Below are 16090 nucleotides of genomic sequence, written 5' to 3'. Positions count from 1 at the left end.
TGGACAACTGATTTCCAACTCCATTTGAGGTTTATTTAATTAGCCACAGTCCCCAAAATACTAGACTATGCAAATATAGCACGTTCATAAATTTATCATCAACGTGATAAAATTGATGCTAATCCAATCTAAAAGTATTTATGTCTCAATAACATGAATCTAATTTCCAAATAGTTTTATTTGTGGTTCACGGTCATTTCTTGTTTTAAATATTTAGCATTCGTCCATCCCAGTACATTATTATAGTCCATCGTCTGGTAAGTTGTGCTATTAACCATCACTGCGCTTTCTCAATGTACCGTGGTGAGTCAGTATTTTCTTCGACTTGTCTATTTTATCATTATAATCATGTAACGAAGACGATTGTAAAACGCGCGAAGGCTGGTGTTGACTAGGTAACGAAAGGTCATCCGGATCAAACGCAAAGTCATTTGGGTTTAGGTGACTGGGCTAAAATCAGCATTTCCTGACAGACTGTAGGAGCTCCTGACGTCCGTCCCAAACTCTTTGTAAACTTTGGGATGAAGATGGTCTCGGAAAGAAAGTCATTTATCACAGCATATTTGCAGATAAGGTAAGTACACCGGTTGTTGAAAGGCGGGGCATGTGCAAAAGCGCCAACCGCACAAAAAAAAACACCGCTCTTTTTAAATACAGTTCCAGATTACACTCTGGATGTAAATCAGAGGGGCGCTGCTTTTGAGATGTCAAAAACTTCTAATAAAACGTTAAGCGGATATCAAGTGCGCAGGACCGGTCGTTAAATGTATCCGACCAAAAGAATGGCAATTACTTTCCCTGATTGTTGCGGTTTCGGCTACCACAACAACGCTGTTGAAAATACTGGGTTTGCAAAAGCCAAAATGATTTGTTTAAAATGTTGTTAAGAAGCTACTGAGTTTAGTGAGTGGGTGGGGACGGTGGCGGGGGAGGGGGGGGGAGTGTTCAAAATGGCATCCGAACTGATACAAAAGAAGATCTTTCTCTTGTAATCCCTGGAAGCAAATTCTTCTGATACCATCTGAGTCTGTGCTGCTTGCCCGAGGCGAGCAGCTCCTCCTGCACTTGACTTCGATCGCTCTAAGCTCTGAGGCGGGTGCCAGCCAGTTTAGCGGTGCGCTTATAGCGTTTTCCCAACACCTTCCAAACAATAGTCAATGGGGCAGTAACGCTGTATCACCTCCATTTACAGCAAATTCCAAAATAACAGGTGAACACAAATTCATCAGTAGAGCCTACCCGTCTGAAACGCGGAACCATTTAAAGCTTTGTCTACCTGCATGCATATTTACCCTAGCATATTCCTCATAAATCAAACGAAAATACAAGGTAGACCAAACACTTGATCTGTTTATGACCGGATTTAATTTCAAATAATTTCCCCCACGCACAGCCCCCCACCCCCACCCACCCACCCTCCCCCTCCACTCCCCTCAGCAATGTTACTTAAAATCTGCGTATATTACCTTACGTTAGTTTCCAGTCACACCATTAGGGAATACTGAAAAATCCTTTTCAGTTCTGCTCTGTGCTGTGACTGCACACGCTCACAGTGGCTCTGTTTTTCTTTCTCATGCTTTCTTAATGAGACAAGTAATTGATCGATTTTAATATACATGACTGATTGTTTCTCCCCTTGTTTTGTGAGTGAAAAGATTTCTGGGTAAACTGACGTCCCTACCTCAGAGTGGGACGAGCTAATTATATCTGACCACATAAAAATAAATGTTATATGTTTTAAAGGAGTCGGCGCTCTCCCAGTAGAGTTGGTCTGTTTACTATAACATTGCTTAAGGGAATTGCATTTTTTTTGAAGGGGTTTTTTTTCTGGCGGTAGGCTAACAAACGCACTGATCTTGCAAATGGAGCAAACCTCGTTGTTGATAGATACATTCTCAAACGATGCAACTTGCGATTATAACGCAGAGGCGGTGGTTTTCTCCCCTTGCTGAGGGATTCCGATTTCGATTGTCCTCGGCTCTTGGTTGAAGCAGTCGTGCAAAGGGTACTATATGCAATTTCTCACGCCTCGCTGGTATCAAAGCAGTGGTAATGAATGCTGAGGACTATTTAAATTTATCATTTGAAAAGCAGTCACTTATAAAAGCCTAGGCGATTTACAAGGGCCATGCTGGGTTTGTTTAACTTTAAAATCGCACACACAGAGCAAAATAACTTCCCCTGATCGCGTTGCTTGTGCAGTTTGTTTTAAAAAGACAGATTCTTTCATAATAAGAATTACTCTGCACGTCGCTTTGAATAAAGCCAGTCTGCCAATGTTTTATAATACATGCCACCCTTAAATATTTCATCTGTAGATATGTGCCCGCTATTCTGTAATCGGGAGACTATTCTATGTGTGGGTTCATTGATTAATAATTATTTGTTTTAGTAAATAAAGCTGCTTCGAAAATTGAGCTGATTGCAATTTTCCATCCATTGCAAATCTTTTTTGGCCTCCTTGTTCAAAACATTTACGAGATACGGATTTCGCAAACCATAACGCTTTCAGCCGGAGTTGTTAAAAGATGTGCAGGGGAAACAACAATGGGCATAAAGGTTTAACGAAACCTAAATGAAGTTGTCCCATTAGGACGGGGAACTAAAGGCATCACACTGTATTAAAAGTGTTCCTGGAGATGCGACGAGCTGTCCTTGAGTTGCTCCGCCAGACGTTTGTTCGTTATTAATAAGAGCAGAGAAGCGACGGTTTTATTTTAATAATGTGTGTATCTTTTCAGTTTGCTTGGCTGCAATGCGGGGATATGGAGCGTTCTGCGTGTACAATCTGGGTAGCGTTTCACCGGCGATGTTCTTTTATGGCTGAGATGGTAAGCCAGATTACTCCTCAAATAGTTAATATTTCAATACTTTATTATATGGCATCCTTGTTCTTATATGCAAATGAAGTGCATACACAGGGTCTTTCACAAATAGCATTGCCCGGGTCGGAAAAATAAAAAGTTGGAGTCCAGTTCACCTCTTTTAAAAAAAAGCTTGACAGTTATTTCACCGACAAAGACTCCAGAAAGACTCGAGTCTCTGACACACACATAAAATGCACACACACACACGCACATTTATATGTGTGTGTGTGTGCGTATGTGTGTGTGTCGCGAGCTCTGATCTTGCAGCTAAACTAACCCTTTTCAGACTTTTGTTCTTTTCCGAAACGTCACAGAAACGTGACCTCGGGTTCATTACACTGCAGATTTGAAACGACACGGGGTTCCATGTCAAAATAATCACTTCCCACTACACATGAATTAACACGAATGGAAACGGAACAGTTTGTTGGGAACATCAGCATCAAATTGTCCTGAGTTGTGTTATGTAGATGATTTGTACTTCCAATGCCTGGTTGTTTTAATCGCCTCTCTTAAATAAATACTCCTGCCATTTTCTTTAAAAGAAAGGAAACGCAAAGAATCAGTTCAGCTATTTAATGTGTATCGGCAACTAGAAGGGGGAGAATATTTCGAAACTAGTGCGAGTGCAGCATTGTGCTATAAAAATAACAATTCGAAGATTATCTATTTACTTGGCACTGTCCTCCAAACGAAATACGCGAATAAGAAGACAACCTGTCCCTATTTACAAGCACAACACTTCTACACATGTCTCAAAGATGTAACGCAAAGTTTATTTTAATTTTATAATGTACATATTTGGCAGGGTGTGCGACTTGCCCAGTATGGCTCAGAGTTTCCACTCGGCATTACCATGCCGACATACAATTGCCTAAGCCACGATAAATCAATGAACTGTAATCCACCACATAAGCATAATGAGAACAACTCGTGCTATTTTGTACCCTGGCGTGGATATTTTGTTTTGAATCGTGATTAAAGAGCCTGATCTATGCTGACTTGAACATGCACAGTGGCGTTTGTGGCACCGAGATGTGGCATCTGCGTCCTACGCCTAGTAAATGTAAATTGCATGTATTTATCGGTAATCAGGTGTAACGTGCTGTTACCAAGAGCAAGTCAGCCAACGTCTGGTAAGCAGGCCGAATATTTCTACACACTGTATTCAATAGAGAAAATTGATGTGACTATCATATAACATGGGAGCTAATGTTAGTGATATTGCGTATTACTGACCCAATGAAACATGCATATGAATCAGTCTATGTTCAATGCCTCCGTCACGTCGTAGTGCCAGAGTTAACAAAATGTACAAAACTGAAATATCATATTTTAATCTAAAGTTACAGTGTTGGATGATATTTTATAATTAGTAATTTCAAAAGTTCCCCCTCGTTGTCCAAGAGTTGTCCAAGAGTTGGTCCAGTTCCAGTTACCGAAATTCAACTCAGGAAAGTGCAACAGATCAAGTTTCAGATGTTACATCAACACCCTAAATGCCTAAGCTGTTAATTACTTAATAACCCCACTGTGCCAATTTATACGTTACCTCAGATTTCTGACTTAAAATCTGAGTTATTGCAGCGTAGACTGCAAGGAACTGTGGAAAGATAGGTAAAGCATGTATCTGTGAGCATATACAACATGTTTAGTTTGTTATCCTGTAAAGGTGATAAAGCCAAGGCAGTAAATGAAATGACTAATTAAACAGCTTCATTCTGTTCCCATTAGCAGTTGCTTTGTCAGGCACTTGTCAGCCCTCCCTTTTAACTGCGAATTTAAGTCTACAAAGTTAATCCACCCTGTATACCTTTCCAATTACCCTACAAGAGGATATGTATGGAAAGCGCTGCCTCCTTCAAAAAATCAACTATATATTTTAGTTCGTCACCACATCTAAAAAGCGAAGATGCAGGTTAATGAAACAATGGCGTGCGATTTCCAGAAGCGGTCCCCGTTTATATATTTACAATATATAAACAACACGCAAATCTGCTGATCTGTGATTTTCGGATGTCTTTGATTTTATTGAACATGTGGTTAAAGTAACACAATATACTAGAAACATAACATTCATCTGTGATTGTTGGAAACAATACTACCAACTGAACACAATCAAGAATAATTCACTTTGCAGGAAAGTTTTACGAGGTCCTTGCATACGGATGATTGTTTTCCAAATACATATTTAAATCAGCAATCTACGACATAACATGTTCCACTTAATCGATCACCTCGCAACTTATAACCATTAGTACCAATTAGATAAAGTTGTCTCCGCAGAGAAAGCGACGGGCAGATCTTTGCCCAGGCTAGCAGCTAGATCTAACGTTGACTGTACACCGGGATCCAAAATCTGCATCCCACTTGGCAAAGCGCGCGGGTTCTGATCTATTAGATGATGCAAAGAGACCTTTATCTCTTAATTGGCTTTTATTTGGGTACCTTAGTCTCTGATTCTGTTTCTGGCCAGGATCAGCGCTTGTTCATAAATAGTGAGTCGACCTAAATGTTAACTTACCAAAAAATACCACGTCCTTTAGTTGGACAAAAGAAACATCTTCATATCAGAAAGAGGGGAATAGGAGGACATTCTTACTTAAGATATTAGGCACCGAGTAAACCTAACACCCACAATGGTAAATGGGCTGTTTTCCTCTGTGCGGAAACAACGTTGTATTCAATTTAGATATACTATAAATTAAGCGTTTCTATGGCAGCGTGCCTCTGATTGGGCGGCACATCCCGTACGTGGCGGCAAACGTCACCAAATCTGAATAAGGATGCGCGAATTACAGCTTGGTACACAAAGATGATGGAGACAGCACCGGCGCCGAAAAAAGTCCCAAGCAGCCCAGATAGGATGATTTTGAGTTGATTGCTGGATGTGTGAGGATAGCTTCAAGAAGCAAGATGAGCTGCTAGCAGGGCGCCTTTTGAGAGTTAAAAAAAGAGGATTATTTTGCATTTGCCCAGCTCCTTCAAACTTCAGGGAGAGGAAACAATCGGACCCAAAGCGTGTGTGTGCAGCTTCGCCACCGAAAGGGTAAAGTAGCAGCTGCGAATCTGACAACAGGAACTTGAACGGAGCAACTGGATTTTTGAAGTACAATCTGCAGTCACTTGAAGTCACGCTTTTTTTTTCCAAAGGAAAAGATTGTGTCCCTGAAGCAAACCACGATGGTGCACTGTGCTGGCTGCGAGAGGCCTATTTTAGATAGATTCCTTCTCAACGTTCTGGACAGAGCCTGGCACATCAAGTGCGTCCAATGTTGTGAATGCAAGTGCAACTTGACTGAAAAATGCTTTTCCAGAGAAGGGAAGCTTTACTGTAAAAACGATTTCTTCAGGTGAGTTCGACCGAGTCGTCTTAAAGCGACAGGGGAACCTTTTAACCGTTAGCCTCGCATAATTGTATTTCTAGTCAGCACATCGGGTAACATGAAATCCACCAGACCGGTAGACACTCTCTGTCCCTCTCCCCCTTGAATGTGTTTCGCCCAATTTGCACCACATTACACCCACTATCGAACTGAGTTTGACTAACTCTTAAAAGATCATTTAAAGCCCACACTTGAATAATATCAGCAAACCTAAAACCCCAATGAAACACACTTGGCTTTTGATCCTCCGACGGGCCTACAAAGGGCTTAGTCGGGGCTGTAGAACTTTTTAAATGACATTTTTGAGTGTTCCACGCAACAGCCCAAATTGATTTGGCCCGGGGAATTACAGCACCGCAATTTGCGATATAAATCCATCCAGCTAAACATTCCTTCCCCGGCAGCCTGGTGGCAACGCTCACTGGATCTGATTATTTCCGGGTTCTATACAACCTTCCCGTGCGCCTTCCAATACACACACAACCAACACGGAGGACATTTAAACGGGGAACTTCAGGTACACTCCAAGCTCCAGTGTGACCTGATCACAACCGCAATGGTGCATGTCGAAACTTTGGAAACTTTTAGAAGGTTTTAGGCAGCGCCAGTCAAGGCTCGCTTCAACTAAGTGAAATATCAAAAGGTGTTCGATGTGATATTCTTTTTTTTTCTGCAAATGGTTGACATAACACTATTTTAAAAAGATGAACACAAACTGCAGGTGTCTGGAAATGACACTTTGGTGCTAGGCCTTATCAACGTGCACTTCGGTAGGAAAAACGGGACATTCCCTTTCTGGCTCCTTCCAAATTTCAAACAACGCTTGTTCTAAGGTACCCAACGCAGCAACATGTTACTCGTATCTAATGGTTCTGTTAAGCTGCAAATGAACCAATTACACCTCGCGGATAAGACAAAGATGACTTATGATCCCTAATCCTTTTACTAAATCAACGTCATTGTAATAAATATCGGTCACCACGGCAGCTGTGCTTTTTGAGGATAGTGTCGGGCAACGCCTGACTTCCAGCCTCAGTGAAATAGAGATTGGAGGCGTTGGCCTCTTCCAACTCCTGTCCCGGAATCCCCTGCACTTTTCTTGCCGACTCCGAACCGATCCACTTGAAATAACAATCATTGAAAAAGAACAAACTTCCGCCCAAGTTAAACATCAGAGAACTATGTTCACGTGTATCTTCTAATATCTTACTTTCCTCGGTCAATAACTATGTGGTGCGTGCTTCTGTGTGCATTGCTTCCGCCTTGTGCAATCATCTCTCAGGGCAATGGTCATTTTGATATTCTGACTTTATATTGTAATGTTGTCATTATGAAATATTTCGTGATTCATCCTCACTTACGGCTTGCTACCGTCTTTCCATTCTCTATTAATTCTAATGAGTATTAGAATCTATTCATAATTCAAAAGGAGCTTTTTTTGTTCTTCAAATAAGGACAGGAGGATACACTCACAACAAGCATTAAACGGTGAGGTGCAAGTGAAGACAATTTAAATGCAAATGAGAGCCCTCTTCAAGTCTTCTTGAAACCCATTTTATTCATCACAGAAGGAATAAACTGGCCCCATTGCTGAAGACACTTTATTCGCCTCCCACAAGCGAAGCAGCGCTGTCAATTTCCAAGAATTGTTTATAATTATTAGGTCCTCGTGACTGTCCTAATTACACAATTTTCTCAATGAGACGGTAAAGGCTTATTTAATTATGGAGGTGATATATATTTACATGGCGCCCATTTCTGTTTCCAGGCGGTTCGGTACGAAATGTGCGGGATGTTGTCAAGGTATCTCTCCCAGTGACCTCGTCAGAAAAGCAAGAAATAAAGTGTTTCACTTAAATTGCTTTACTTGTATGGTTTGCAATAAGCAACTGTCGACCGGGGAGGAACTATATATTATCGACGAAAACAAATTTGTGTGCAAAGAAGACTATTTGAGCACCAACAGTTTAAAAGACACCAACTTAAATTCAGGTAAGGCCCGAACTTGTATCAACACCTATTGTTAAAGCCGCGGCGAGAGCGGTTGTTCTCCCCTCCCCCCCGGTCTTTCTTTCTAATGAGGCGTCACTGACTTAAAACGCCTCAATACATTTCCCCACTTGGTCTCTCTTTTCTAGGTCCGTGCAATGGGAAACCATATATAGTATTCCAGCATTCTTTATCGACGGAATGCTCAAATCCCATATACTTTGATCCCCTGCCGCGCGTTTACATTATTTACAACAAGAATTTCTTGTATTGGGGTGCTACGTATTGGAAAGACCCCTCGGGGTTTCCATCTGCACCCGGTGTTGGTATAAAGTCAAAATCCACGGCTACACTATTTTACACAGTATCTTTTACTGGGAGTTCTAATCCGCGTGGAACTGCAACTGCATGGCATGAAAACAAAAATACACCGGTAGAATAGTTCGTTCAAATTGAAACAGCCCTTCAAAGCTTTTTCATGGAAACGTTAAAAAAATGAAAACATTAAACACGTGTTTCGGGGAAGCGCATCTGTTCGCATCCAATTGGAGAAATGTTCAAAGTTGTGGCTAATGACTTGGATTATTACACTGTGCTTGTTGGAAAGTCATCTCCCTTCCGGGGTAACACTGGCCCCGGCGTTACCTGGCGTGTCCTTGCTCGGCTGGGACTGGGGATGTCAATAGCAGCAGCTGATAGGGTTAACAATAATAATTTTTTAAAAATGCCGTTATGTCTTTCAGTCTCTTCGTGTACAGATCGGAGTTTATCGCCCGACATCCAAGACCAGAATCTGGACGATACAAAAGAAACGGACAATTCCACCTCGTCAGACAAAGAGACGCAGAATAATGAGAACGAGGAACAGAGCATGGGCACGAAGCGGAGAGGACCCCGGACCACCATTAAAGCCAAGCAGTTAGAAACACTAAAAGCCGCTTTCGCCGCAACCCCGAAGCCCACCCGACACATAAGGGAGCAACTTGCTCAGGAAACAGGCCTCAACATGCGGGTTATTCAGGTACCGCCACGCCGTTGCTTATTCGGCCCTGAGCCATGTTATCTGGACCCAGTAACCATCACTCAGAGAGAGAAAAAAATGTTTTTAAACGCTTCAGATATGTAAGCAAAGAGGCAGAAATTTCGAATCGAATATGCTTTGTTGGTTTATGGGAGGAACACTGAATCCACGAAGCAATTTGCCTTTCCTTTTATCCCGGGACGGTCTTTCAAGCATTCACATTAAACTTGAAATGTCTAACTCAGTCGTGCCCTGCTCAGGGAGTTCGGGTACGGGATAAGCACAATGCCACTATGTTCAACGCCCGGTCTCACTCCATGCACACACTGATGCTTTTGTTTTCACCCATAACATTCACACTTAATGCTCCCCCCAACCCCGATCCTCAATCAGAATGACTAGAGAACTTTAAGAATCAAACTTTATTTCTGATTAAACAAAATTGGACATATATATGTATATAAGGTTTTGGCTATATCCCGGTGTAGGCGAAATCTCGGTTGAATGTTAAAATATTGCCCGCAGCGTCAATTTTCGACACATAATGGGAAGGTATTGGTTTAATCAACAGACACAGAAAGAATGAGGTTTGCCTAGGTTGTCCTACTTTCCCCATTCCTTACATGGGTAGTAGGTGTTATTGGAAGCACTTGCTGTATTTCCATTAAAGAACGGCCCATTGTTTTTTTTTCTTGGCAGGTCTGGTTTCAGAACAGAAGATCTAAGGAGAGGCGGATGAAGCAGTTGAGTGCTCTGGGTGCAAGGAGACACGCTTTCTTCCGAAGTCCCAGGCGCATGCGTCCTCTGGGGGGGCGCCTGGACGAATCGGAAATGATGGGTTCTGCTCCCTACAATTACTATGGAGGTAACTTCCACAGCATTCAACTTTCCAAAACTAAAGAGTTTGTCCGCTGTTAACAGGCAGTGTCCGGAATGAGAGACTCCGTATCGTCAGTGCCCTAATCTCATTTTCCTCTCATCCCTCCCCCTCTTGTTTCATTGGGATTTGGAATTTGTGTGTCACCTCTCGGCGTTAAATTGCCACAAAATAACAGCATCCTTCCCGGTGTCCCCTCCGATCAGAAAGTCCGGGTTAGGGCATGAAGCGCGCTTTTTGGAACTGACTGGCAAAGGAAGCTCCTGATTTTCTATGTGCTAGTTTACCCGGAGATTCGCTGTGTAGAGTTGCCTCCTCTCTCGGGACCTTTATTCCGTGTTGAACAGCATTAATGCCGACAAGGCTCAGAGTTTGATCCCCTTTGTTACAAAATGTCATCATTTTTAAGCTTTAGTAAAGACTTGGGAGAAGGGGAGTTTGGATATGCCTATGTTATTTTTCCTGGCGTGTGTGTCCCTAAACCACCTCCCTTTCCCCAAACACATTTCCTTTAACTCCTGAGCGATTATTTCACTCGAATCTTTTAAGCGGAACGATCGTTTTCTGGGTGTGTTACCCCCCGCCCGAACGGTGGCCAGAGCTGAGGCCGAGAGGTTCATTTGCTAAACCGCCTCGGTTGCGTTCGGGCGATCCGAGTGGTCCAAGGTGCTCGGTTGCTATGACTTTCTCACTTGTTTCGTGGCATCTGCACGGGTATTATTGAGTGAATGATCGCAGCCTGTTGAGCTCTTTAATCCGCCCCTCTTTCCCCCCCCCCCTCCCCCAAACAGGGCCCCCTTCTCCCCTCCCACCCTCACCGCCCCTGTAAGAGATTCCGCTCCAGCGCTGGCCAAGTTGCGTCCGATAAAGCAATGCATTGTGATGAAGCTGTCTTTTTGAAGAGAAGTCTAGCCCATTCAGCGGGCACTTTCTCTTGTGTTTCCGCGAACAAAGCTACAGCTGCAGTCTTTTGTCGGATATTCACCCAGGATTTGTTCCAATTACCTCGAACTCTTGGAGCATATGGAGGGTCACTCGCTGAACGCCACGACTCTGCTCCTTACCGCTTGCTGCAGCCTTCTGCTCCCCTCCCATTTAAAACAGCTCCCTTCATCAAATTAACATATTTCACATTTTTTGTTCAGCGAATTAAAAATAACATTCTAAGTATACGCCACCCGTACCCACGTGTAGAGGTTTTCAAATGTACCCACCCCTGTTGAGTACAGTATGAATGAGAATATTTGACTCCAGTCGCGTTAAATTTCCATCAGTTTATAGTTTAACATACAAATCCAAATGTTATACCAGTATACTGAATCATACATTTATAATTCGTCTCCCGTTGCTGAATTGTGTAAGTGTTAAGAATCCTTTGGATAGACATGTGTCCCCCATGTTAATCTGGAAACTTATTACCAGGCGCCAACACCCAGTAGAACTTATAGACAAGGAATTACTTTGAATCACTTTTTAGCTAGCAAGAAGATTATTGACACTCCTATAAAATATAGATACTCATCGGAAGTAGGCACTATTTATCTATTAATTTGGGTATAAATGGGCTGTACCTTTTTGCGGGATACCACAAATTGCGGCTGTAAGACCAACACAGCATTCGTAGCAACAGGTTTCGAAAATCAATTCTGCAGCTTCCGCTTATTGTGCTCTTGTACATATTTGGAATCTGTGGTATCATATCTTACACGTTCATGTACAAATATTAGATTCATTTGGTATGCAGGCAGTGCTACAGATGGTTGTTTTGATGAACATTTCGCTTAAACCAGTATAGGTTTTGTAGCAAAGTTGATTGAAGTCAGTTATCCAACCAGGAAACAGTCAATGGACTGCTGACATTCACTTTCCCGCCTTTTGCTGTTGACTATTTAATAATAAAATCTTTCTTTCTAAAACTCTGCATTCAGATACAGCTAACGTTACGCGCTTGAGTGTTTTGCCGTCCAAACATTAAAAAAACACAAACTTTAATTTGTAACCGGGAAGTCAATGGCTTTCCATTTCCCATCAGGTCACTCACATTAATTACCAAATGGTGAATAATAGTAAATCACGCGTTAGCTCTTGTGTGACAATCGGGCCTGGAGAGCGAAGAGCCTGATCATAAAATCAGCACGATGTTGCCTTTTAACAATGGACGCGAAAGCATGTCGTGCACAAATTTGTGTGTACACCGTGGAGTTCGCACGATTTGGCCCGGCATTTGGTACCTCGATCAAAAAATGGGAAATTAAAAGTCTGGAGCAAACTTCCCGAACAAGTCAGCGCCACTCATCAGAGCTGCGCTCGCTCGTTACAGCGTTAGTTTGACACTCCATCCTGAGTGTGCGGTCGATGGGATTTACTTGTGGTGATGGGGCAACAGGTTCCTCACTGGAGAACTCAATCAGGCCATTTTTATAGTAATATTTTAAACAATGCATTTTTTCATCACATTTCTGTACTTTTTTGGATCATTAATAACGGTGTTGATTTGATTTCTTATTGTTACATGTATTGGTGTACAATGAAAAATATTGTTTCTTGCGCGCTATACAAAGCATACCGTACAGAGAGAGGGAAAGGAGAGTGTGCAGAATGTCATAATTCGTCTCCAGTATACTGAATCATAGCTAGGATGTAGAGAAAGATCAACTTAATGTGAGGTAGGAACATTCAAAAGTCTGATGGCAATTTCAAGAACGATTAGGCAGAATGAATGCAACTGGGATCTAACTGCAAGGCTAAACACGTTTCTCTTCTCATCCACGCAGATTATCAGGGAGACTACTACGGCCCAGCGGCAAACTATGACTTTTTCCCGCACGGTCCACCGTCCTCTCAAGCACATTCGCCGGCGGATTCCGGCTACATGCAGTCCTCAGGACCTGGGGGGACCTCACTCGGAGTACTTGAACCCCCTTTATCCGGCCACCATCCTCCCACTATCGGTGGCAGCGAAAACCAAAGGTACACGGACATGATTTCCCACCCTGACACCCCGAGTCCTGAGCCAGGGATAACCGGCCCGCTGCACCCGATCCCGGGCGAAGTGTTCAGCGGAGGACCCAGCCCGCCCTTCTCAATGTCCAGCAACAGTGGCTACAGCGGGCCGCTCTCACATCCGAGCCAGGAGCTGAATGAGACTGCGGTCTGGTGAGGGGGTTGTTGGGTGTGGGGAGGGGGGAGAGAGTGGAGAAGGAGATGTGGGGAGGGGGCGAGGTGGGTGGTGGTGGGGGGGGGGGTACTCCACTCAGCTCAGGCAACAGGGGAACATATGATCACTGCGGCTCTGGCATTCAAGTTATTGAACTGTCATCGCTCCCCCCAAATACGTTGCGCCCCCTTCCAGGAGGAGCAGTGAAGAGGTGGGTGTGTGGGGACGGGGTGGGGTAGAGCACCCCCTCTCTCCCCTGCCTCCTACGCAGCAGAGCCTCCCACTCAACCCCACTCTCCGTCTTCCTCTCCCACACATAGCCTCCAACTCAACCCCACCCTCCCACTTCTCTCCCACTCAACCCTTCCCTTCCTCTCCCTCCTCCCACCCAAGTGACCTCATTGACAGGGGGCTGGGAGGGGGAAGTTGGCACTGCGCAGGCTCCGCGAATGGTGGCACATCCGGTGTGGGCGGGGCTCACCGCAGGGGTCTCTGGGAGAGGCATTGCCTGCTGGGAAAGCAGGAGCTGCCACTTTTGCACCGCCCCCCGCCACCCTCCCCGGTAAGAGTGGGCAGAAGGCACAGGCTATGAATAGAGTTCCTGGTTTTGTTGTTAATGTGAATAAAGATCGTTTTAGTTTCAACTCACCATTCATCCGACAATCCATTGTTTCCATCAGTCATAGGAAATCTGGCATCGATGATGACAATCACTTTGAGTGCTTTGGATAGTTAGTTCCCATCCCACAATCTTGGAGTTCCCTACGTGACACCTTTTTAAATTTCTTTAATTAACTGTAAAATTGTCACCATTGATGTTTAAGGAAAAAAAAAGTAAACACTTGAATAAATATCCTTTTTTTAACAAACAGCGATTAGCAAACTTTATTTCAGGATCTCACTATTACTAGGAAAAAAGTGTGTGTCTGTGTGTGTGTTTGTGTGTGCGTGATGGGATTTATTATAGATGTGTCTCACCCACCAAAAGGGGAGAAGTCAGAATACCTCACAGTAACTTTTGGTTCATTATTGCTCTGTTAAAAGTGATAATAGATTGAAAGGTAACCCCCCCGCTCCCCTCCCCACAATGTGCCATCTATAAAGCTAGAAATGAAATACAAAAAAAATTGATGACATGATGCAGCAACTATCTGGTCTCACTCAGGCATTCCACCTTAACCGGCTGCACAAAATGCTGGATACCTCAATGGACATTAATCATTGAATCACAGTTCAGCCCTTGGCGGTAAATTTACGCGAGGTCTTATTCGGCAATCCATTTGCAATATTTCGGTGCGGGCCCCTTTCGCCGTCCTCCACCAAGACGTTTTGTGCAGGTTATTGGAAGTGGAAGCGCATCCTAATCCCGCAGAAAACCAATCTATCGCTTTAGGCCGTTAAATGTGAGTGATTGCCGTCTTGTCCCCGTATGCCCAAACATATACCTGGTTCAAAGGATGCTACAGGCACCAGTTATAACATGTACACGACTTGGCCTCAGTTGTCGAGGTATTTTGCTAAATTGAAAGACCCATGTGTGGTTGACTGAAACGATTTTACGACGGAAGTGGTTAAAATCTACAACAGATCTGTTTTTTTTTCTAACCAAGCACTATGATTCCAGCAACCTTTAAAAGATGCGTTTTGCATCTATTGTATCCAAGAAATTATTAGATTGGGGCACATGTTGGAATATTCTTTTGAACTGAACGCAATTAAAATAAATCTCCTTCTGTGTTTGGCAGCGCTCCCGGAAGTACAATTTTGACACTCCTTGTAAAAAAAAGTGAAGGGCAGAATTATCGGTAATGTTAGCAGGGGTCGCCAGTAGAGGTGGCAAATATTACAGGTAAAATGGGCGAATCCACACTAATGATTGCTGGGATACGGTGAGCGAACAGCCTCACGTTCTCCTTTTCGATGTTATCATTTTTATGTTACAGATTTATTTTTTAAAACCAAATAGAGATATGGGATTTAACCTATTTGTAACTTCTTCCAACCGACATAACACGGAGATACCGCATACAAGCATTCTTTTTTAACCAAGTGCATCTAAGACCATGTTCAAAGATGCAGTTCAGGGGCCAATTGCCAACAGCGGCTCGTCGTCAGTATTAGCGTAAACTTTTTGACCGATACGTCTTCACAGGACGTATATTAAATATTGTGCTGTAATTTCTTTCAGCATCTTAGCAACCTAGAGTCCAGTTGGGCATATTCATCGTGAGAGTGTTTAAGCTGCGTAGGGTTTATCATCAATGAGCCATCAATCAAATGAACCCCAATGGGGTGCACGGAAAGGGAATAGGCGAGAAGCTTTATGAAGACTAATGACTTAAATGTACATTATCCAAGTGTCGCGTACAGGATTTAACCCCACGTTTACATTGGGACACCCCAGCCTTGTAATGGTATTCCCCTGACTACACGGTGATTTCTGTTAGCTTCTTGGGTATTTCTGTAAATCATCTGTTCACCTAGGTTTGAATCAGTAGATTTATGCAAATCTGTTTTTCCACAAGCCAAGACTGATTCCACTCCTGAGTGTCCCGAAACGCTGAAAATGTTATGATCATATTTTGGTCTGAAGGGGGAGCATTGTGCTAGCTATGTGCTTCAAATGTATACTAATATAATAAACCAGCCTGAAATCAGTTATATTATTATCACTTACATGCGGACGTGCTGGTGTGTGAAGGTACGGTATAAATACTCCGCCAACATTGCGTGACAAATCTAAAACATGATGCTAACGCTATTGTGGCCCACTTTGTCCTCCAAAATGGTGTC

The 16090-nt window shown here is 43.2% G+C and overlaps 1 protein-coding gene across 1 annotated transcript; it reads left to right on the top strand.

The window, feature by feature from the left end:
• Positions 1-6050: 6050 nt before the first annotated feature.
• Positions 6051-13300, top strand: LOC145356095 (LIM/homeobox protein Lhx5). Its single transcript, XM_080208699.1, has 5 exons — positions 6051-6220; positions 8022-8245; positions 8986-9263; positions 9963-10128; positions 12915-13300. The coding sequence occupies exons 1-5, from the start codon at positions 6051-6053 to the stop codon at positions 13298-13300; spliced, it is 1224 nt and encodes a 407-aa protein (XP_080064825.1).
• Positions 13301-16090: the final 2790 nt, after the last annotated feature.

The sequence above is a fragment of the Carcharhinus amblyrhynchos genome, chromosome 20 (assembly GCF_965287045.1).
Source record: "Carcharhinus amblyrhynchos chromosome 20, sCarAmb.v2.hapA, whole genome shotgun sequence".
NCBI lineage: Eukaryota > Metazoa > Chordata > Chondrichthyes > Carcharhiniformes > Carcharhinidae > Carcharhinus > Carcharhinus amblyrhynchos.
The sequence above is the reverse complement of the archived record's forward strand: the minus strand, read 5'-3'. Positions and strand labels throughout refer to the sequence as shown.